Source organism: Ceratina calcarata, unplaced genomic scaffold, assembly GCF_001652005.2.
Source record: "Ceratina calcarata isolate Rehan_Ccalc_2016 unplaced genomic scaffold, ASM165200v1 scaffold321.2, whole genome shotgun sequence".
NCBI lineage: Eukaryota > Metazoa > Arthropoda > Insecta > Hymenoptera > Apidae > Ceratina > Ceratina calcarata.
Window position 1 is genome coordinate 301,485 of NW_017154760.1, and position 24,092 is coordinate 325,576.

At 48.9% G+C, this 24,092-nt stretch overlaps 4 protein-coding genes across 10 annotated transcripts in view; 3 read left to right on the forward strand and 1 right to left on the reverse strand.

Moving 5' to 3' along the window:
• The window catches only part of Pax (paxillin), a 15,168-nt gene extending 9,660 nt beyond the window's left edge, over nucleotides 1-5,508 (forward strand). For 4 of the 7 annotated variants that reach the window (XM_018024136.2, XM_018024135.2, XM_018024133.2 and 1 more), the window contains 8 exons: nucleotides 1,230-1,383; nucleotides 1,462-1,591; nucleotides 1,693-1,891; nucleotides 2,447-2,758; nucleotides 2,832-3,005; nucleotides 3,094-3,324; nucleotides 4,318-4,438; nucleotides 4,512-4,657. In XM_018024136.2, coding sequence (XP_017879625.1) covers nucleotides 1,230-1,383; nucleotides 1,462-1,591; nucleotides 1,693-1,891; nucleotides 2,447-2,758; nucleotides 2,832-3,005; nucleotides 3,094-3,324; nucleotides 4,318-4,438; nucleotides 4,512-4,657 — 1,467 coding nt within the window. Of the gene's footprint in view, nucleotides 1-1,229; nucleotides 1,384-1,461; nucleotides 1,592-1,692; nucleotides 1,892-2,446; nucleotides 2,759-2,831; nucleotides 3,006-3,093; nucleotides 3,325-3,449; nucleotides 3,555-4,317; nucleotides 4,439-4,511 lie in introns of all 7 variants that reach the window. The other 3 variants (XM_018024130.2, XM_018024131.2, XM_018024132.2) reach the window with 2 other exon arrangements.
• A 740-nt stretch (nucleotides 5,509-6,248) lies between these two features.
• Xbp1 (X box binding protein 1) lies at nucleotides 6,249-7,866 on the reverse strand. The gene is made up of 3 exons (XM_018024137.2): nucleotides 7,273-7,866; nucleotides 6,692-7,192; nucleotides 6,249-6,446 (listed from the first exon to the last, which is right to left on the reverse strand). Exons 1-3 carry the CDS (start codon nucleotides 7,536-7,538, stop codon nucleotides 6,344-6,346), a joined length of 870 nt encoding a protein of 289 aa, XP_017879626.2. The 5' UTR covers nucleotides 7,539-7,866; the 3' UTR covers nucleotides 6,249-6,343.
• A 1,312-nt stretch (nucleotides 7,867-9,178) lies between these two features.
• The window catches only part of LOC108624632 (mitochondrial intermembrane space import and assembly protein 40), a 20,534-nt gene continuing 5,620 nt past the window's right edge, over nucleotides 9,179-24,092 (forward strand). Inside the window, exon 1 of the mRNA XM_026813247.1 lies at nucleotides 9,179-9,823. The gene's annotated coding sequence lies outside the window, so the exon portion shown is untranslated. The remainder of the gene's footprint in view (nucleotides 9,824-24,092) is intronic.
• On the forward strand, nucleotides 9,830-23,754 carry LOC108624630 (centrosomal and chromosomal factor). Its single transcript, XM_018024051.2, has one exon. The coding sequence runs from the start codon at nucleotides 10,568-10,570 to the stop codon at nucleotides 12,179-12,181; it is 1,614 nt and encodes a 537-aa protein (XP_017879540.1). The 5' UTR covers nucleotides 9,830-10,567; the 3' UTR covers nucleotides 12,182-23,754.

Consider the following 24,092-nt stretch of genomic DNA (forward strand, 5'->3'; position numbering starts at 1 on the left):
CTACAAGAAAGGTCGTATGCATTTTTCCCGTAATTTCAACGGTTTGGGAGTTATTGGCCAAAAACGAAAATTTGGAAGAATTTGAAGGGGTACCCCTTGGAAAAATCTCGGAAAAATCGAAAATTTTTTATTGTTGTTTATTATTAGCATTGTTCTTCCGATGTCTGATTTCTTTTTAAAAAATGCGTTTCTAAAGTGTATAAATTTTTGGGATTGACTGTATAGCCAATACATCCTTAAACGACGTTCAAGTGCACTTGAAATTTCGTAGAACGTTCCGACGTTCGACGATCAAATGATCGATCTGTCCGTTGATTTTGGCGGGCCAATGATTTACCAGGCTCTGTGTTTAAGTCACTGTATGCTTTCGTTTATTTCTCGATCGGCCAGCCTTGAAACGGAAAACGCATTACGGCACGATATTAGAGAAACCAGATTTCAAATTGGGGTTCCGCAGGATCACTCGCACGAGGTTCGCTATGGGTATTTTTGGAACATCGACTCACCGAGCAACCTAGTTTCAGGACGTTACGTTTTCCATAGCGTCGCGGAGAAAAGCGAAGTAAAATTACTTTACCTCAGAACATAAACTACACGGAGGAAGCATGCTTATGGCGACAGTGTAGACGACGCTAAGAGAAAGAGAAAGTAGTTTCGGTACTATCTTTCTCTCTCGCGCAAGCACGTGATTGTGTCTCTACTGTTAGAGAAAGAGAGAGAATATCAAAATTATTGCTCTCTCTCTCACCGTCGTCTACACTTTTTCACACAGCATGCTTCCTCCATGTAGTATATGTTCTAATAAGTACTTTACTGAATCGGTTTAGCGTTGCACTCGTAAGTTCGTTGCTTCGACGCACAGCGTAAATCGTGAGCAGAGAGTCAAACGTTTGTTTGACGAGCGAAGATTTTGCAACAAACCAGAGAAATGTTAGTCGGTCTGGCGGGCAGGTTTTCTATTAAAAGTGTATGACGCCTTGTCCTTCTCGCGTCCACCTAATTGATAATGTATTTACAAATACCTGCGCGACGTTTAATGACATCATGTTTTGAAATAATATGCTCTTTGGGGGAACTTGGCACCCGGTCCGAGCGACACTTTTCCTTTCTCCCGTCGTTGTCTTCTTTCCTCGATTAGATCGTTAAAACGGTTCGAGCATCCGCAAATAGCAACGGGGAAACTGATCGTGGTCAAAAGGGATTCACGAGGTCGTCGGTAATTGTTGCAGCCGACTTATCAAAATCGCGAGGCCATCGAAGAGAGCATTGGAAAAACGAGCGTCGGAGGGAAGATGCCGTCTTTGAACAACAATCTGTCGGAGTTAGACACGTTGCTCGAGGATCTGAGCAACGCTCATTACAATACGCATTTCCAGGAAAGAGGTCAGGGTCTTAGCGTCGAATCGCACGATAGATTTAATGACGAGTTTCCGGATCTGATTCATGAATTTCCCGTCGTAGAGAATCGCATTTCCTCGGGCGGGTTGAACGGAGACTCCAGTCCCATGCTTCGTTCGCCGAGTAGCATGTCAGCCTCAAGGCCCACCGTAGACTCGTTGCTCGAGGAGTTGAATACCGCGGTACCGAACGGGTAAGCTCTCCTGAGAAAAATGAAAAAAAACTCGGCTCGCGGTAATCCGAGTACCGATGTTCGACGTCGTAAACCGAGTCTAACGCGATTTCCTTGATCAGGGATTATCCTCCCGACGGCAGAGTGAAAGTTACCATTCAGGAAACGTCCACGGAGATCCAGCCCGTGTACGAGGGTTACCCTTCTAGGCACGGGTCCTTGAATCGGAGCGAGGTCCAGAGGAGCTACACCAACGGGCACACCGCGAGCAACGCTACCAAGGAGCTCGACGATTTAATGGCGTCCCTATCAGAATTCAAGGTACTCATCAACGTAATGAAATCGATCGATCCTCGACCTATCCGTCCTGATTACATAACTGAATTTTTTCCTAGCGGGTGCAACGAGCGTTTGTGATGTTTGCTCACTATTAAAATCACTACAGAACGAGAAAACAGTAGCGTTAAAACTATTCCTGCCCATTCTTGGCTCCCTAGGTTACTAAAATAACTTCCATTCCACCAGTCGACCATCCTACGCCTCCTCTCTTCTTCGACCGTCTCCTTTACTTCGCCTCTGCCGATTTTCCGTCAGCAGGGGAGGGAAAATATAGAAGGTGGGGATCATAGTGATCCACGAAATCTCTGAAAGCTTTCAGCCAGTCTGCAAGCTCGCTACTACCAATCAACATCTCTCGCGGGTCCTTAAAATTGATTCAAGCTCTTCATCGCTGCATTGACATTTCGAATTAACTCGTCCCTCGTCGTCGCTAACGATCCGTTCTCCTTCCGATCAGAGATCTTTCGCACGCTTCCCTGCTTTCGCTCTATTCGTTAATGTCGATGGATATTCTTATCACGGATCGTACGTTCACAGATTAACAGCAGCTCTCATCAACATCAAACGGTGACCGATTCCCCGTACGCGAAGCCGAACAAAGCGACCAAGAGTTCTCAGAGCCCGCTGCCACCCGAGAGCCCCCAGACTCGAATTCACATCACCGAGACGCACACCACTCACCACTATCAGCAGCAACACGGAGAGCCTTACCCGCCGCAGCCAGCAGCGACCAAACAGAATCAGTTGGATTCTATGCTAGGAAATCTACAAGCGGACATGAGTCGCCAAGGAGTGAACACTACTCAGAAGGGGTGCTGCAGCGCTTGCGAGAAGCCCATCGTCGGACAAGTAAACCCGAGTCTCCTGGCTATCGTGGAACGATCCCGGGAACTCTATCTCTAAACGCGAGTCGCGGTTTCAGGTGATCACCGCTCTAGGAAAGACGTGGCATCCGGAACACTTCACATGCACCCATTGCAACCAGGAGCTGGGTACTCGGAATTTCTTCGAGAGGGAGGGACACCCTTACTGCGAGCCGGATTACCACAATCTTTTCTCGCCGCGTTGCGCCTACTGCAACGGCCCGATTCTAGACGTAAGGCTGGGAGGCACACAAGCGCGGCAGGCGTGCTTTCGGTTAACGTGGCTATACGGTCACACACGGCTCTTCTGGTTATTTTCAGAAATGCGTAACCGCCCTGGAAAAAACTTGGCACACGGAGCACTTCTTTTGCGCCCAGTGTGGCAAACAGTTCGGCGAGGAGGGGTTCCACGAACGGGACGGGAAGCCGTACTGTCGGGAGGACTACTTCGACATGTTCGCGCCTAAATGTGGCGGATGCAATCGCGCCATCATGGAGAATTACATATCCGCCCTGAACAGTCAATGGCATCCGGATTGTTTCGTCTGCAGGGTAGGTTCCGCGCCGCGTGAACACGCATAATCGTCCGTTTCCGTCCTTCTTTTTTTACAGCGACGCTTTCAGGATTATACGAGTCCCTGTCGACTTCGATCGCATTAAAATGGTAAAACTTGCAGGATTGCAAGAAGCCGGTTTCCGGGAAATCGTTTTACGCGATGGAGGGCAAACCCGTTTGCCCGAAGTGCGTCGGCGTCGACGACGAAGAGGAGGAAGAGGAGGAAGCATAAGCGATGCGAGCATCGTACATCGGGTTGCTTCAATTACTTATGTTAAAAAGCCCTATTGTTTCCCATTTTATGCAGTCGGCTGCGCAGAAATGCGCGCAAACGCCCGACTCATCCCCCTACCCCTACTTTTTCCAAAACAGGTGATTTAGGCAGACCAGGAAGGAAGAACCCGTTTCAGCGATGTCGCCGTTGTTCGCGTCCTTCTCGAAACTTTCCATTCACACTCGCAAACACACATACCTACACACACACACACAGGATTAGATGTACGATACACGGTATAAACAGCTAGGGCGTTGTTAAAGTTTTACGATAGTATTCTATGCGAAACTGTCCGACGCAACCGGAATTAATTTTCTTTTTCTAGTTAGATAGGTATTGTTAACAGAAACGTTCGTTGCGCTAAATCGCTAGTATTGTAAAAATGAGAAATAAAAATAAATTAGGAAAAAAGAAAACAAAAAACACACACGACACAACAGAGTCAGCGTTCGACTCTGACACGGCCGTTGCTCGCCACGTGTCTTTGTCGAAGGCAGGTGTGTGCTCGGACACCGGCGTCTATACCGTTCTAATGACAGTCAACGTGCATAGATCTATCCGTTTCCACGAGTATCGGTCATATGTTCACGTCGTACACACTCCCATGCAACACGCAACTCGTATATTCGTCTACCTGGCACATCATAGTCGTTTCGCTATACGGTCATTCATAAATGAGTAGAAATTGAGGTAGTACTCTTTTTTACGTTCACAGGATTGTAGACAAAAGTTCCAAGGCGGCTCGTTCTTCGATCACGAAGGTCTACCGTACTGCGAAACCCATTATCACGCGAAGAGGGGATCCCTGTGTGCGGGCTGTCATAAACCAATTACAGGTCTCAGATTTCGATTCAACTTTTTTAACGTCCGTCCGTATAATAATCGTTGAACGAGTAATTCTTGTTTCAGGTCGTTGTATAACAGCCATGTTCCGGAAGTTCCATCCGGAACATTTCGTATGCGCGTTCTGCTTGAAGCAGCTGAACAAAGGCACTTTCAAGGAACAGAACGACAAACCGTATTGCCACGGCTGTTTCGATAAGTTGTTCGGTTAAATCCGTTCTCGTTTCTACCATGAAAGTATTTGTAACATAAAGACGAAACAGGCTGTTTCGCATGGTACTACTTACAGTTTTATAGGCCGCTCACATACATACATTTGTACCGCATAGAGAATACGTAATCGCTTTAATCGTTACACCACACGAGTTTCACGATTCAAGCTTTTATATCGTGGTTCGAAACAGCCTCGGTTTTTTTATGGACCTCGACGTAGGTATGGTGCGACAACCGAAATTACAATGTCACGTATCGTTTATCTCCGCTCTTATCGTAAGGATAAGGTATTAGGGTAATCATAGTTGTTACTGTTCTTCCATTGTCCTTAATAAGGGCCCGTTGCTAATATTCTCATGGATATTTTATATTCACGTACTTCACATTGATCGTACGACTTAAGGATTAATAAAGGGTGCTAATTAGTAGCTTATTTTTTACTAATAACGTATTCGAGCAAACAAGCTGCCAATCGAAACATATTTATACGAAATCAGGACGTAATTACCAAATATCCACGGTCCTTTCTGTTAGATTTGATACATGTTTATGGAATATTTATATCCGCGAAATACACGGTGAAAGTCGGTCTGTTTATTCTCTACGTTTTTACGCGACTGAGATCAGTGAAGTCTCTGTTATATATGTCCTTAAGAAACATATTAATCAAAAATAAAATACTTAATAGATGCATAACGTATAGGAACTGTGAAAAATTTGTTCATAAAGTTATTTTTCAGGCAGGGATAGAATAAAGAAACAGCATACCACTTTTTTAGATTTATTTGGCATACTGTTGCACACCAGTGTTCTATTTGTCATTTTACCAATAAACATTTAATAAATATTATATACAGTAACACCTAATTGTTGTGTCGACGAAGTATAAATAAGAAATGACGAGTGTCTATCTGAAAGCAAACTTAATATTACGGACAGGTATAAAAAACTACGTACGAAATTGTACGTACGACATAGTACGTACAAAATTAATACACGTTCTACCAATTTTATAAAGTGATTCTTATCGTGTCTCGGTTTGTATTGAGATATTAAAAAAAAAAACGAACGAGTCTTTAATCGTACGGCGAGCACGGTATATCGCGTATCACAGACAATTTATCTCTCGCAATTTCCTGTTTCGAGGAAACCCTTACTTCCTCATGCTAACGTTGGAAATAATTCGGAGAAGCTTTCGTGCCAAAGGTCCGTCAGACCGATGTTGTCCTTGTCGATTCGTACATCGGTATTTGGCGAACCATGCGACTCGTACCCGCAGTCGGACGCGTTCGAATCCAATTTCGTTTGGGTAAAATTGTTATCGGTGTCCTCGGAATGTATGCTACTCGACGGTGACAAAGAGTCCGTGCTCGCGTAAGGCGACAAATGATTGCTATAGTAATTCGGTGTTAAATACGATGAATCCTCGTTCGAGCAGATACCGTCGGCGACTATTTCCTGTACGCATTCTTGTATGCCTACGTCGTTTTCGTCTCCGGGATAAATGATCGTCACGGAATTCGTCGCCTCGTCGTAAGTACCGTAAATGGTCTCCAAATCGTGCGTGTCCACTTCTTGTTTCACTTCGATTTCGGGCTTTATTGACACAGGTGCGCTCGTGTTCGCGGTGTGAGACGTAGTAGTACTGGTAATGCTAGAAACAGGATGCCAAGATCGGTGCGTGCTCACGCCTCCACAGGTTCCATCGGCTTCCACATCTTCTGGTGCCTGCCCCACCACTCCTTTTGAATGGTCACGTTCCTCAGCGGTATCTTCCGTGCCTGATACCTACGCAGGGCGCGATCATTATGTCATTAACGAAAGGAAGACTGAGTTGCAAATGTAAACCAGAAATTAAGAAACGAATGAAATGTTTAGTATAATCTATTTTAATACGAAGGATCGCGATATATGTACGACAGAAAGGAGAGATCAATTCGAGAAGAGTTCAAACAATTCATTCATTCCTGTTTTATGAACTAAACTAATCGCATTGTAAAATCGCCGATCGTCCGATTATTCGAGATGCTCACTTGTTCAGTTGTTCTATGAGGATTTGCTTCCACTTCTGCGGTAACCTCTCGCAGAAGGCTCTCTGCAAGCTCTTCGAGTCGCTCGATGTAATCGTCCCCTTGGAGGTCGGTAAACAGTTCTTCAAGAGGAGGTAAATGGTCAGTATCTTCAGGAGAACCGTTGCTCCTGGCGTTAGCGTCAGAGACGGTGCCAGCTGCGCTGCTCCACCCTGCTGCAGAGGGTGAGTGGGGGACACTGTAGATCCCAGCGAGGATACAGCACAGCTGACACGACTCTGGCACATCGAGCAAACGAATTCTCCCGTGTTCTTCGCTTCTCTCTCCTTCCTCAATCGTTTCGCCTCGGTGACCAGTACATCGTTCTGTGACCTCAACATCGTGCACTCTTGTACCAATAAATCATTCTGTTCCCTCAATGCCCGAACAGTTTCCTCCAATTCATCGAGTTTCGCCTTCTTCCGATCCCGCGAGGTTTGAGCCGCCACCCTGTTCTTCAGCTTCCTGGAAATGATCATTTCTCGTTATTCACTCCTTGAACACCTTGCGTCATCCTAGGCGCGTGGGGTCATTGATAAACGTACTTCCTCTGTAGCTTCTCTTCCCACGTCAAGTGATCCAGCCGTCGCTTCTTACCGCGAACGCAGACGTCCGTTTTGAACAAAGCGCCGTCGTCCGCGATCCCTTCCTGTTTAGCGATCTTCTTCGAATCCATTCTAGACTTGTCGGTCAGTATCGTAGTGAAATTGAATTTCGACGCGGATTTCGACAATTCGTTGGCTGATATTACGCCGGGAGCCTTCGGAAAGCCCTTAGGCAGCGTGATAATAACACTTTTCACTACGCTCATAATAATCAGCCATAAAAAGAACTCGAACGCTGGACTATGGTCACTCGTTTTACTCAAAAATTCACCGTCTTATCTCTCCATAAACTTCTCGATCCTTCGACCGTTCGTAAACGACTGAGACGATGCAGTCGATGCATATACATAACACCGGAACTCCGTGTCGTATGTATGGGTTTTTCAGCTGATGTAATCCTACTGAGGACCTGCAGCATTTCGCTGCGCGGAGAACATCGTAGAAACTTGACCCGTGCCACTCGTCGACGCGACTGGTCGAAACCAGGAACGTTCCATGTGGTGTACCGTTATTGGTCGCCACGTAGCAGCTTCTGCGGGTATATATCCCGCTTCCTACCACTCGCCGCGATCGAGCAATTGTACACCGGGTGACGTCAAACTCGCATACGGTGCAATCGCATCAGTTTTTTTCCTCGGTTCCGCCTACCGTAGATAATTCGCTTGTCCGTCGTTTCACCTAATCGTTTTTAAGAATATTCTGGCTAGAAAGTTGCGATGCGTCATTCTCGACGCTGCGTCTTTCGTTTAAACAGTTGCATCATCCGAATGAAAACTTATAAATTATGATCGACAGAAAATATTGTCACGTAAATTTACATCAATGATTCAGGAGTTTCGCAAATCAAACAAATGTAAATGACATCAATTAAACATGGAACGCTCGTTTATAAAAGAATTATGTTGCTATATCGACACGCGTAGAATTTTGATTGTATAATAAAATTTGATTCATTGTAGAAAGCGTGATTTGAGAAATCACTCTTCTATAAAGTGGCGACGCCTGCTTCTGCATTATCGTAGATAAAATACAAAGCAAAACACTCGTCGATGCTGAACCGACCGTATAATCTCGTATGTTACCGACGAGTCATTGTTACATTGCCGATGATACGTTATCCTAGACGAAGTATACATTTCTCCGTCGTGTTCAGAGCGGGTTATTTAAATGTCTCTTAAGCCCCTACCGTTCGGAACTGTACGCAACTTGAGAGCAGGGATGGGATAACTTTTCCCGCACGGCTCGATTCCCCTCTTTTTCGCCCGTATTTCGATCCCCACTACTATTCTCTTCATGCGTCTTCGCTGACTATGCCTAGCATACCCCCGTCAAGTACAAGTCCCCACCATGGTCGCGTCGTCACCACTTTCCGGCCGAGGGAAAAATTATCCCATCCCTGCTTGAGAGACATTCAAGAAGGCTCCATTTAAGAGTCTTTCGATCTTCACAACGATATCTATTCCATTTTTACAGTTGTAAGAATAATTTCCCTTCCCTCATTATTGTCTTACATGATTAAAACATTCTTTTTCTTTTAACATTTTTACGATGTTAGTGTCAGTGATAAAATTAACAGTGATCAATTTATAAATAGTAGTCAAGCAATCTTCTTTGTAAACTATTGTATCTCTCCGTATATATCTCCGTGATGAATAAAGTTCGGAGAACCGGCGAAAAAAGAACCTAGATCTCTAGGTGAAACGTGATGTCGTTTCATGGATACCGGGCATTAGTCGACGAAATCGACCACGAGGAGAACGTGGTGGAGGAAGCGTGTACAGACGGAGAGGGCGTTGGAAAATGTCGTGAGCAGACTCAGCAGACACGAGGGTTCGACAGGAATACGGCTTTCAGTTGCAGCTCGACAGTCTGCACGGGACGATCGAGTTACGTACTGGTAAACGGTGTGCAGTTTGCGTATACGTATACGCGTATGGCATATGTATTAGTGGTCATAGGCGCAGTCTCGTGTGTGCACGGGTAACCGATACGCCGGACGGAGTTGACACACGCGCAGCAATGGCGTATACCCCTGAAGAGGCTTGAACGTGTTCTTCCCGTCTCTCGTCAAATATTCCCTTCGTGTCGCGGTGTGTAGTGTGTGTAAAAAGGACGATCGAGTCGAGTAAAAGATCGTGCACGTACGCAGACAACGGAATCGCGATTCGACGTCCTGTTTCTAAAGGGTGTTTCGGGCGGTGAGCGAACGACGACACATTAACGCCCAACATCCGTGCCCCGTTCTGTCGTTCCGACACGCGAGTCCGTGCCTCGCGTTCTCACGGACGTCGTTGTAAAGCTTCGGTCGAACAAAAAGCCTGGCCCAAACGGAAATTCAGCGGAGCAGAAAAGTGCAGCGGGCCGGCGTTAAAAGCGATGCTCGGACGCCGGACGTACAAGGGGTTCGCGACGGTGTGAAGCGGATTTCACTGAAGAAAGTTGGATAAAATAGCACGCGAAGATACACAGGGAAGAGAGAAGTTCTATTGAGGTAGGAACGAATGATACGGTGAAGAAGGCGTAGAGATACAGCAAGATCGCAAAAGGGAAAGATCGATGTTGCAAGGAAGCCGGTGTCGAGCGAGTCACGGCCGGCGGCGTTCGAATTCGTAGTCGCTTGTATATAAGCTCTTTACCCACGACTTATTTTTCCCTTTCCTCTCGCGAAATATGCGATAACGCTGTTTTACTCGTGTACATTGGGGGCTTCCGCCTCGAGGGTTTTCCTCGGTGTTGGATATAATAGCTGACTGGTCCAACCCTTGGATAAGGCGACCCTCTCGCTCTCTTTCTCTCGCAAACACCATGAATCGCATCGTTCCACCTCGACTCGTACCCAAGGTGTGCCCGTGACAGCTAGAACTGCTGTGATCATTGATACACGGCCCCGTCGTAAATACGATTGAACGGACGAAGACGAAAGGCCGAGGAGCGAGGAAGAGGGACAGACAAGGAGGAGAGTACGAGCACAGAGGGTCAAAGTCGAGGAGGGGAATAAAGGAAAAGGAAATTGCCGGAGGATCGCGAAGTTCGCGTCTCCGGTGGTTGCGGCCAGAGATCGGTAATCTCAACGCTGGGCGAGACGGAGAGCAACGGATCGTGGTCGTCATCGGGGAGAATAATTACGAGGATCCCACGAAATGAGAGCCTAGCGTTCGAGGTGGGTCGTTGGTCAGCGGGCGCGCAAGAAGGGACGGTTCGCCGGCGGAAGCCTGGATAGTAGGAGGTTTCCAACATGGCCGCTGCCTGCTACGAGAAGGAAGTGGTGGTAGGTGCCGCTATGCACGGACACGGTCATCACCATCACCACCACCACCATCATCATCACCATCACCATCACGGGATCGCCGGTGGGTCTGCCGGTTGCGCCGGTGGAGGCGGCGGCGGCGGCGGTACGGCCGCTGCGACGGGCCCGACCATACAGCAGACCGTCCTGCCGGCCGCATCGACCGGTATCCTCGACACCGCCACCGGTGCTGCTGTTGCCGTCGCCGCCGTCGGATCCGGCTCGAACAACGCGAACGCGAACACGTCGGCCACGGCGACCGCGGCGGCGGTTGCGGCCGCGGCAGCAGCCGCCGCGGTCGCAGTCACCACCTACAAGGACTACTCGCAGCCGCTGCACGTCGACTGCAGCGTCGAGTACGAACTGCCTAGCCAAGCGAAACCGCCGCCCGGCGGAGGCGAGCCGCTCCTGATGATACACCCGTGTTACTATCGACGTGCCGAACGCGAAAGGAGAAGTCCGTTCGTCAACAATCTGCCGCCGCCGGCAAACGCACCGATTTCGTCCTCGAGGCGGAGTAGCAGAAGAAGCACCTCAGCCGCCGTCGTCGTCACCGCGGCAGCTGTTTCCTCCGCCGCGTCGTCTATAGTCGCGGCACCATCCTCTACTGTCGCCGCCGTTTCTACCTCGAGTTCCGCGTCGTCTTCGAGTTCCGCTGCCGCGGCTGCAGCTGCTGTCCTCTCGGCGACCGCGGCCGCCGCTGTCTCGACCGAGTCCGCCTCGAATCTCGTGTCGACCACCGGTCAAATGTCCGCTGCGGCGATGGCGGCTTCTTATCGCGCTGCTCTGAACGCTGCCGCGACTCTGTCTCAGCAACAGAGACGTCAACATCATCCGCAGCAGCAGCAACAGCAGCAACCGACGCCAGCACCTCCGCCGCCGCCGCCACCGCCGCCGCAACAACAGCAGCAGACGCATCATCTTCATCACCGGTCTCACGCTCATCCCCTTCACGGTCAACAACAACCGCAACAACAGCAGAGCTCGGTAACGTCGACCACCGCCGGCAACGAGCTGATCTCTGCCGACGAGAAAGCAGTCATATCAGGTATTTATCAACACTACTTCCGCGCGATGCGCGCTCACAATCATCAGCACCGACAACAGCAACACCAGCCGCCGTCGCAACAGCAGCAACAGCAGCATCGGACGGCGCATCAGCAGCTTCATCATCAACCTCACCAAAGCGACCGAAGTTCCTCCGCGTCCGTGACGCCGACCGCGGCCACGTCGATCTCCGGCATCCTGCGTCAAACGTATCAGCAAACGTATAACGCGAGCAGCACGTCGAGCCACCTCCGGTCCGCCTCGGCGGTCGGTCATCACCCGTATAGGCGACCGTCGGCGACGCTGTTGTCGCGAGCGGCCTCGCACATAGGCCATCAGGCGTCCTCATCTTCCTCGTCCTCTTCTTCCTCCTCGACGTCGATCGGTGCTTCCACTGGCGTTTCCAGCGTGTACGCGAGCACGATACACAGGCATCACGCGACTTCGTTGCACGCCCTTCAGGCGGCAGGCTTTTACGAGACGCCCGGTTATCATGCGCTTCTGCCGCAGAGTTAGGTGTCCAACGTCATCAGCCACCGCGAGACCGACCCCGTTCATGCCGGCGTTCATTTGTTCACCTGATCCGGGCTGTAAACCCGGTCCTCTCTCTCTTCTTCCCTGTACGATCAACTTATCGTCCACGCACTCGTTAAACAGCATACGGGTTGGTCGAAAATTCCGCCTGGTACACACGGGATACATCTATCTCTGCGACCGTACACGCCGACTTCCGCCTATGTATATTCGCCATAGAACGCGAATGTATGTACGTAGACGTATGTACGCGAACGTACGTACGTGTACGTATGTACAATCGTTGACGCAAACGATCGTACGTGCCGTATGCTCTCCGTCGTTGGCAGTGGTGTGCGGGTGGCCGGGCGGACGGGCAGAAAGCCACAGAATAAACACATGAACGCGCGGGTACACACCACCGTCGTCGCTGTGCCACGCACACAGACGTATGTTCAAGCCCGGGGACAGATGGAGGGAACAACGAGACGACTGAAATGGTCGTCCGAATGTACGCATCGACCGATTCCATCCACCTGCGATACGTGCGGTCAGGTATAGAAATCCATTTGCTTAGGCCCCGTATTAACGACTACCCGGTGCCCGTCTCTGTACGCTTTCTCAGAGCCGGGAGAGAGATCATTTGGAATTCCTGAAACCACTCATAGCCGGGCAAACACGTCGCGTTTCACCGACGGCCGAACGTCGTACCGTTGAATCCGCGAGAGCACGTCGCCCGACTACAATACCGTTCTTAGGGCCTACGATCGATACACTCCTCCAATATCCTGCCGATAATACCCACCCATAGCATTAGACGCGTTTTTTAACGACTCCGGCGATTAGTTCGCTAGAATCCCATTAGCCGACGTTAACGTCATTCCTTAACGATGCGAGTAAATTACACGGTGAGCCTCGTTCCAGGTAGAGATGTGCACGTGCGGGAACGATCTTTGTCGAAAACCGAGTTCCACGATTCTATCCGCATGGCAGACGATAGAAATGCTCCGCGGATAATCTCACGACAATTGCACAAGCGCTTGATTCGTGTTTGTTTCGTACGCCGGGGTTGACGAGGGTCGTTTCTTCTGTTAATTCCTCGACCGACAATCATCAGAATCGCAAGTGCCAAACTGCAACGGACGGAACCGCGTTTTAACGGGGTGCGACCGACGGGGACTTTGCCAAACAAAGAGCGCGTGTGTGCGCTTCTTTTTCTTTCTACTTTTCGTTTCGCGGAGCACATACAGGAAATGACAGACAGTGTGCTGCGTCGCAAGGGATCGCGTTCGTCCTTCTCCAACGTGCCTCTCGCTCGCGGCTCGAGACGGGTCGGGAGAGAAAGAGAAGCGTCTCTAGAAAGCCGTGGTCCGAGAGCCCGAGCCAGGGCAGCGGCAGGATTTCTTCTTTTTTGTCCTGCGCCCTTTTCAAAGAGCGCGCTCAAGGAGAAACGGACGGGGACCGTATTTCGTTACACGGTAACGATCGATCAACGTGACCGCACGACCGCACCGGCGGTACGGGCGAGCCGTGGCGAAGCGAGACGAAGCGAGGCGAGGCGAAACGAGACGACGGGCTCGGTTCCGAGGGACGACGACGACGACGACGACCAGAACCAGACGCGAAGGGGGCGCGGTCAAGATGGGGAGATCGCCTGCTGGAGAGACGAAACCGAGGCTCTCCGGCTGCACACGCACCAGGATACGTCTAGAACGATCGGCGACTCAGCTGCTCCGGAGCACGCGATCCCGAGAGTTCGAGAACAGGGGGTATATCACAATGGGAGCGAGATTCTCTTCGGGGAAAAGAAATTCATCTGTTATCAATCTACGGCTCGGGACGACGATTTTCGACCTGTTTCCCTTGTGAGAGGGCAAGACTCGAAAACGATCGAGCATTAAGAAAATCAGCCATAGGGAAAACGTAACACGATGAAAAACGGATGGAGAATCCTTGTCCCGAGCTGTATGCTCTTCGTTTCGTTTGAACTTCTACGGAACGAGTTCCCAACGAACTTGAGAAAACCCACTTGGCAAATGTTCGGTTCATCTGTTTGATCTATGAGGGATCGTAGCAATCAACGGTTCTTGAATATTTCAAGTGGCCGAATTAAGCATTCGCCGAGGGGCCTCAGATTTGTATGGATACGTAGACGACGTAAAACGTAGACGCTTCGGTCGTTATCGCGCTCGCGTTCACTTAAAAAATTGCCAGGTTCCTCGAAACGACGAACTCGAAAAGTACGAGTCGACCATCGTCCGTAGTCAGAGTAATGACTAGTTTCTAGACGGCGCGGTGAAACCGCTGTTTGTCAGTGATGCGATCGGGGAGGGACGTTCCCGGGAAACTTAGATACCACGTTACGTGGGATGGCAAAAGTAAAAAGTCACGGGAGGCACTTTGGCGCGTTCGATAAGAGGATAGGGTATCGATCCCAATAAATTTCGTTCCGTGAACTCGTGTCAAACCCCACCTACCACACGGCTGACTTTTAACAACCTGTTCCCCTTGCTCTTTTCCGTTTCTCGCTCGAACCCCGAAGGGCGCGACGGCGGCCGACGCGACGCTGCGAAAGGACGTTTATTTTTGTAGGAAAAACTCGCGTATTTTTGAGATTCCTGGAAGTGGACCGGGAGAGGAGGAAAAAAATGCAAGGCTCCGCGACGTCGGGAGAGATGAAACGAGAAAAGTTTCTGACTCGCGCGAGCACGTCGTTTGGTTGCTCGGTAGAATCACGGACGCCTCTATTGACAGCGAAATACGATGGTATCGTAGACGTAGATCGGCCGGCAGAGGGTTAAACTTCGTCCACTGATAGATATTTATACGACGTGGAAGGAAGGAGGGCATTATTGTGCCTCGTTGAAACCCCCGTCGAACTCGTTATATAATGTGACGTCGACATTAGGTAATTAGGAAGCGTCGCAAGCAGAAACGTTGGCCAGTCTCTGTCTTTGAAAAGGTTTCACCGGTTAGTTTGTTCGGTTTCCTACGTTCGTTTTCGCCGTTCGACTCGGCGGACAGTGAGAAATCCGTCGGGACGTTATTTTTACGATTTTCCCGGTCCCAACTGTTGGTCGTACACGCAGGGTGTCCCGCCTAATCGTCTGTCTCGTGACGTGACGCAAACGACTAAGTACGTGCCGTTAATGCTTTCCCACGAACTCGGCTGACGAACTGAAATTTTCACAACGCTCGCTCTCGAAATCGTGCGTTCACACGCCGAATTCTAATTCGTGAAGGCTGCCGCGTATCACGGAAATTTCCCAGTTTCGCGGTTGTTTTCGGTAAATTCGTCGTTGAGAGTTCGCCGAGCCGACGATCTCGCTCACCCTTCGCCGTCCATCTCGACCGAGCGTTTCCGCCCCGGTGTTTTTGCTCGTTCAAAGGGAACGAACCTCTTAGCGGCGAAGTAGAGGGAAGCTAAACGGATACGGGGGCCTAAATACAGTTACTCTCTTTTGGAACCGACGTATCATCGACGGAACGAGCTTTCCCCTTTTCCCGTCTCTCCTCGTTCGCGAGCAATTCGATAGACCGCGGGATTAATTTCTTTGTCGTTTAAAATCAATTCCGACGGATCGCACGACACTTTTAACAGCAATAACATCTTCGAGGAAACGAGAATTGAAAATTAAAGAGAAACGACAGTGGGGGGAGAACATCGACGCAACGTTTCATGCCCCTTCCGTTCTGTCGGCATTTTTCTTGAGCTTCCTCGTAATCGGCCATCAGCTCACATACTTCCATACGTAACGCGTTTCATACTCCTCTCGTATAATTCCGTCTCGTAGATCTGTGAACCCGCTTGCCATGCAAAGGGTACGCTCGTAGAATTCGATTGTCGTCGTCGGTGTGTCGAAGGAGAGAAAAAGGAAGGACGAACGAAACTCTCTTTCGCTTGGGCATTGTAAACGATGAGACGCATATACGCACGGTCGAACGTCAACCAGAATCGATACCATCGGTAGTCTCGCGCCTTTCAAATTTTTCCTCTCGCGTATATCGCGAAGATCGACGAACGTGCCTCTCCGCCGTATCCACTGACCGATTCCCGTGACGAAGTTCGAAGCCGAATTTATTCCGTGTGCCAAAAAGCACTTTCTGCGTCTTCGACGACGAGCTCTGCTCGAGAAATCTGTGCCACCTCGGCTGCGACTTTTTGCCTCTACTAAATGATAAGATACAGGACCACCCCAGTCACAGGGCTAAATGGGCAGGGCGCAAGCCTTTTACGGGCGACTATTTTTATTGTTGTTATATTTTTTTGTTATTATTTGTTATTTTTATCAAAAATCATGACGACAATAACCAAATAACCTATTCTAAAGGAAATATAAAATGTTATATGTATGCGTATCTTTGTTTTTGAGTTTGCTAATAAATGTATGTGTTCTTAGAATTTCCCCGGTGATTTATATTAGTCTATTGTATCAATGAAATACGTTCGATTTTGATTCGGTTCGCGCCAGTTTTCCATACTTTCGTATAACTTTCCCGATCACCCAGCTCGGGTTAGCCATCCCGTGTATTTTCTTACGAAGAGTGGCGAATCGTTTTTAGTAGCCCACGGGTGACGAATATCTTAGGACGGCCCTGATAAGATAAAGACAATTGTAGCGACGGTAGCTGACAGAAAAAGACGAGCGCCGTTGTCAAACGTTTTTCAATATACTTTCCTTTCCGTGTACTATTAGCTATCGCATTTAGACCGCGTGTATCCCAGGTGAAACCGGCGTGTTCTGCCCGTTTATCGTTGTTACTATCTCTGAGGAGAAAAAAGCTACGAGGGCATTACGTAAAGGGAATATTGAACGACTTTCCGTGCATCTTCTCTATATAGGGGAGATAACGCGATAGAGGCGATACTCTTCACGTTGCTTACGGTCACAGTCCTCTCTCTGAAAACACACGTGCTCCGAACCCAGTTCTTTCCTCGCGTCCGATTCCTCCGCTGCTCTCCTCACGAATCCGGTCGGTGCGTACAAGGTTTTAAGAAAAAAAATAAAGAACTCTTTTACAACGTCGATTCGACGAACTGATCGACGTAAAAATGGGCAACACAGGAATTTAGCGATCGGTTTCTTTCCGATCGTACACACGATATCGTATGCTCGATTTTCACATGGTTCCGATCAGTAGAACGTTCCGTTGCACGTATACAGGGTGTCCCAGAAAAAGTTTCAGAGTCGAGGAGAGGCGATTCTGTAAGTATTTCTGAACAACAATTTCCTTTGCCGAAATGCAAAGTGAGGCATGGTTTTTAAATTATTAACGAAATCGCGCTCAGCCACGGCAGTAGTGGCTCGAATCGTGGCGCTCGGCAGTTGGTCAGCGCAGGCCTTACGCGCGCTCTCATTGGTCAGTGTTTTTCATCAGTAATTCAAAAACCATGCCTCATTTTGCATTTTACCAAAGGAAAGTATTGTTCAGAAATCATTCGTTTTCGACTGTAACACTTTTTCTGAGACACCCTGTATACCTCCGCGATTCCAACCGTAGGACACGCTGGATCTAACGTTGAACGCAGTGGGCACAGCGCACACACGACGCGAACACGTGCGTAACCTATCACGAAGAAAAGGAAATAATACACGGCATGTGCGGTCTTTCCGGTCATCTCTTTTTATTTAACGTTGCATTCAGCGAACGCATTTGTACCACCGCCGAGGCGATTATTTTTTCCCCTTCGATTCACCTTTACCTCTTCTCTCATATTTCCGTCTCTTTTATCCTCGTATCGGTTCCGCGAAAAATCCTCCCCGTTGTCTCGCGTCGCGCTCTTTGCAGCCCGACGCAGGAACGGTGTAACATTTACTCTGTAATAAAGAGTCGAGAAAAGACGTGCTTCCTCCTCAAGCGGGTACGAAGAGTAAAAAAAAAAGAAGTCTGGCATCAAATATTTTGTCCTACGCCGCGCGTTTAACGAACTAATACGTAAAAGAATATACGGTCAAGCTTATTCCTCGTGTGCATCGCGTCGCGTTTTGACGGAGAGAGAGAGAGAGAGAGAGAGCGAGAGAGAGAAGTGTATGAAGAAAGACAGAATCTGTGCTCGAACGTGCCTCGCCCTCCGCTGTACGGAGCGAGCCAAGAAAAATTGCTGTCTGAAACGATCTATTATCCACTGGAGCCTTGAAAAAATACATGAATGCATCCATTCGACGAGCCTCGTCCAATACAAAATTATAGTACGTAACGAGTTATTTTAGATAGCGATTCTTATTGGCTCGCCCTGTATACGAATGTACTTTTGTGCGTATACAGTATACAGTAGACGCGTACCGGATAAAAGCTCGATTCACGTTCGACGGGTAACGCGAAGAGACAGAGAGAAAAAGCGAGAGAGAAAGAAGGAGAGAATAAAAAATATGGTCGGCAGGAGGCGGGTTAATGATAAGAGAGCACAAAGTAAAGTGTGTCAGAGAGAGAAAGAGAAAGCTGCCTGTTCACAGATCTTTCGAAAACGAAATCGAATCGGATCTTCGCCAGAAGGCTGCTTGTTTAGTTTGTACATAGGTAGTCTCTTGTATTTACCCGTTTACGTGAATCGGTCACGACAAATGGCGCGTGTGTGCGTGTGTGTGTATGTATGCGTGTTGCGCGCGCGCGCGTGTACGCTCGCGTGCGTACACCGTCTCGAACATAGTTCACTACTATTAACTCGGCCTTAAAAACAAAATGACGTAAACTGCCTCAAATAATTAATATATTAAACGAGCTAGCGCCCTCACTTACACTTCGACTGAGTAATAAAACGAAGGAGAAACGCCTGATCCTCTGTACATAATTACGTTTAGTATTAAAGAGAAGGGTGGTCGCGCGGACTCGAGATCCCGGTGAGCCAGTAGAGAGTTACGCGATCCGCTAAGTGTGAAAAACGAGCGAAACGAAAAAAGCACGACGAAACGGGGATTATATAGATAACGATCGATCGGCGGTATATAACGTGTACAACGCGTGATGCGTCGGCAGAGAGAATGAGCGAGCGAGTGGAAGAGAGCGAGAGACGGAGAGAAAGATGCAGCGTGTGTGCAGAGCGCATTCCTAAACGAAAAACTATTCGCAGAGCGAGCGCGTGCAAGATGAGCGCGGAGTGGGTGGATCGGAGAAGGATGAAACGTGGGGGGAGCATATCGATCCAGAACCCGGTAACGTTTAACTCCTCGTTTATCGTCGATAGAATTTGTCCCGTGGAAAGGGGAGAGACGTTCCCCGATCGGCGAGTGTCCGGTTCGTCGAAGGATAAAAATTGACCCTTTTTCCCCGACGTGCCGAATACTCGACGAGCGCGTTCGCTGGATATTTGTAAACGATACGAAAACGTGCGCCACTGGTGGCCGAAGAACGGTTTGCGAACGATTTCTAGGCGGATTTCCCATGCCGTTCGCGAACACCGTGCGGTTTTACGAACACGCGTGTACGGGGAGCGCGCGTACGTGGCGCACCGTGAACATCCGGGCGAGAAGGGGGCGAGGGGAGAGAACGGAAGGGCAGCGACAACGGGGAAAAGGGGGACGCGCGGGGGGTCGTCGAGGCCGCGACGAAACAAACGACGAGATCTCGTTGCTCTCGCGGACGGGAGATGCGGTTCGGATAAGCGAGGAGAGACCACTCGAAGGTAGACACGGTCGACGAGAAGGACACGGAGGGACGAGTTCGAAAGAAAGATTATTTAGTTTTCGTATACGCGCGCCGGGCTCGAGGAGGGTGAGAGCCGGGACGACGAGGGACGAGAGAAAAATTCCGTAGTGGATAAGCGCTACGTGACGACTCTGTCGACGTCCTCTCGGCTCGAGAAAACGCTTTGGGACGAGACGATGACGACGATCGACTCGAACAGGGTGAGCCGAGACGACGACGACGACGACGGATAGAAAAATTCCGCGGCGGATAAACGCCGCGATCCCTGGCGTCAGAGCCTGTGTATACTCGCGCACATATGCGAGAGCAGAAACGCGTCCTCTCGGCTCGTGAGAACGCGACGGGGCGACGATGACGAAGACACGTGGACTGCGAGACGTTGCGCGTTTCGAAGGACGGTAGTTCCTGGGTTCATGTATTATACGGGCTCGAAGAATGTACACGACAATAAGGATCGTAGCCGGTCGAACACGATCCATACCCCACGAGAGTTAATCGAGAAACGGAGGAACTCCTACGGCTTTTATGGCTCCGCTCGTAAAGATATACCCAAGGCTTTTTCTGTGGAACTCGGGACCCCTTCGAACACCCGGTCCAGGAACACTGGGGCAGGGACGATGACGGGGAACGAGTAGATACACGGGCGAAACGAGCGACCGAGCGAGCGGGTCCAGGTACGCTCCGGCGGTAAAGGTAAAACTATCTTGCAGGAGGGATTCTCGAGTGAGCCGGGAGGGCCGACCGCGGCAGGTAGTTGCGCGACCCCGGAAAGCACACGCCGGGCCCCGTATAAAGACTGACCCGAAGCCATTTTTGATCCATGATCCTTTCTCTCTCCGTTGCTTCCAGCCGAGACCCCGAATCACAATGTGCGCGCTCTTCGCCGTGGGTGGACCTCGTCGCTGCGCGAATTTTTCTCAGATCGTCTATCCTCGACGAGCGATCTGCCCCTATCTTTTTCTCTGGGCAGGTCGGAGGACCGGCTCGAGAAGAGAAAGAGGCGGACGATCGTGTCAGAATGAAAGGCGCCTGAGAAGCCGCGCTGCTAACAATGACCCTACCTACCTACCTACCTACCTACCTACCTACCTACCTCTGACACACGAATTGTTCGTACCTACGTACACCGGCTGATTCGGCAAATAGGGCGTACACTATTTTTTACACACCCGGTTTAGATCATTCGTAATTTGCTCCCATTTCTCGTTCCTCTGCTTTCCATTCGTGTGACCCTGTCGCGGTTCGATCGTAGATCGTCTCCGAATTTTAACGTACGAACAGTTTTTTTTCACTGACAGAAGAGTCTGCTCGAGCATCCTTGTGACCAGTTCAAACGAACATTTCCGATACGTACAGTCGCATGAACTCTAAATCGCGCGTACCTCGCAGGGGGTTATTGCGATCTTTTGATAGTTCCGAGGGTGAGATAGGGGATGGAAAGAAGAGGGTGGAGGGTTCGGTCCTGGAAAGAGCCGCAACGCGTGGCCACGAACGTCCATGTGTCACGAACCGTCAGGATATTACGTCGCTTCACGGGTCTGTCTATCCACGGATAGTTCGAAACGATGGACCACGCCCTCGGCCTCTGCCATCTCCGCTTTCGAACGAGGACTCTCTCTCTCGATCGATCCCTTTCCTCGCGACAAGCTGGCAAAAATTACCACCGCAAAAGTCGAGCACGAAACGGGACAACCGAATACGCCCCTGGAGCGACCCGAGGCCTGCCTCCACGGTCAATCGATACCATGCCGTATGCCTCTGCCGACTTTGACAGCCTCCCGAGACGTTTCTCCCCGTTATCTCTCCTTTCTCAATTTTTCCCACCTCCGTTCCCTCCCTCCTATCCGTCGGCGACGTTCCTCTTCCGTCTTTTCTTTCAAATTCTTACCGATGCATCGTCGTTCCCCGAATTCCAGATTCGACAGTACCCGGTGTTTACGAAAAAACCTATTTGTGAGCAAATGTGATTAAAATCGTGCAATACCCGTTTCAATGAAAAGACGTACGAGTCCTAAAGATCGAACGGAACGACCTGGATCATACGTAGAGACGTTGAATCTTTCTACCGTGCGAGACTCAGCCGGCGTTCGATGCGATCGATTCGTGGCCCCCACGTGCCGCTCGCTTCCTCGTTTCACGTGAGAAGCGTGCGACGTAACGAGCAATTGTTCACGTACAATTCTCGGTTCCTCTCGTGAGTTTCGCGATCAATCGAAAAGTTCTCCTTCGCCCGTCGTCGTCGTCGTCGTCGTCTGGTCTCTCGCTCGGTTATTACTCGCCCGGTGCGTGTTTGCTCAGCTCGATCGTTCGTTTAAAATTCGAGTCGATGCGCGTGTTATTTCTTCCCGTCACGGCGTTGTAGGACTTTCGAGAGCTTTTACGAGGAACGGAGCGCACGTGTGTCCGTCGTGCGTGCATGTATCCGAGCCTCTGTGCGTGGCTATACAGCGAGAATCAAAACCGAGCGACCCCGGCAACGCGAATATGATAATTATCTATTAATCTAGTAGAGTGATTAAGTTTTCCTAACATTAATTCTTGTAAATCTCGTGTTCGTTCGTAGAAAATTCTTAAGTTGTACAAGATACGCGTAAGATTAAGTTCTGCGGCCCCGCGGCGCGCTCGCTTTTGCGTCTCGCTGTACATACGTACGCGTCGTCGATTCGGCAAATTTCAGGGAATCTGTTACGACACGGGATTATTAAATCGTTCGGCGAGGAGCAAACATTTGTTCTTTTACAGACGGATAATAACGACTGGTTAAAATTCTTTCTTTACGCGAACCGGTGATACGCGTGACACGTGTGCGTCCACCTTTCGTGCGAAACGCTCTACGTGCCACCTTGTTTTCCCCGTCGCCGTCGCGTCGACGTTCTCGAACGACCAACGGGGACATCCTCGATTCTCTTCCTTTTTTCTTTTCCTTTCGCGAGGGGGTCGAAGCTAGCTAACCAACTACTACTGTATTATCGGTAAAAGAAAATGGCAAAAAATAAAAAACACAGAACATACCTACGCATTTAAGATAATGTACAAGTCTCTAGTGTGATACATTTCTACGCTTATTCTCTTAACTGTAGTCATGAAGTCTAAAGTAAACGATACCTCGTTGTGGTTTGTAAACGCGGATTAACAAAAAAAAAATGGTAAAACGCAAAAAATACAAGTAAAAACGCATACGAATAACGAGTAGCTCTGTAATAGTAATTAAATGGAAGTGACGCAAGGAAGCTTAAGAAAGACGCATGAGTTACGTATAATGATGTAAAGGGAAAAGACAAACGATCAAAAAAAAAATCCGCTTAGGTCGAAATTAAGAATTAAAAAAACCGAAAAAAAAATGCTCGTAAAAGACGCCAATGTACTCGTAGAATGGAATTACTCGGCGGCGAACGTCCTAATTAATCGCAACACTTAAAAAATATTAAGCGACCGGCAAAAAGAAAATACCGTTCGACTTATAAGAAAAAATAAACACTGGATAATAAGGAGACCCAGAAGAGAGAGAGAGAGAGAGAGAGAGAGAGAGAGAGAGCGAGATCGAGCGATGATTTGCGATGATCCAAGAATCGAGTAGATGAATGCGCAGTTTCGAATGAATGGGCAACTATTATAAAGAAGTAACGAAGGTCCACGTGTGGGTCGAACGTGTGTGCATGTGTGAATTTACGCGCAGAAGAGTATTCGAGGATGTAGTGTTCGGCATGTACATAACTCTGTATATACGAACGAATCACTGACTGTACAATACCACCCAAATATATTTATATTTCATGTTAAAACAACCTCGATATATTCCTCATTTCTAGTTTTAAATCGATGCTAAACAGCCACGATCGCCGTCGCCAAATATGCGTGATGAATAATAATTATATTTTTCCGTCGTTATGCTCGTTCGAGTTGGTTTTTATTAAACCTCCTTATGAAAATTAGATGAAACGAATCTCTATTAACATTCCACCTCTTCAGTCGCCGTTTCTCTTTTTTTTTCTAGGAGAGTACGCGATTCCACGGAGTTCTATCGGTAATAAAACGAATGAAATTTCGATGAGAGACATAAGTACTGCCACTTCATAAGACCCAGTATAAAATACTTGAAACGTTTAAGGATGTTTGGGCTATAAGTCAAAACGATGACACAAACTTGACATTTTGAGAATAAGTAGATTATTCCATAGTAAAATGATTCACGAGCTTGCTCTACAATTATAGTACTTTAAAATTAACATGTGTTCTTATGGAGATTAGCAAAATACAGGCAGTACTGTCA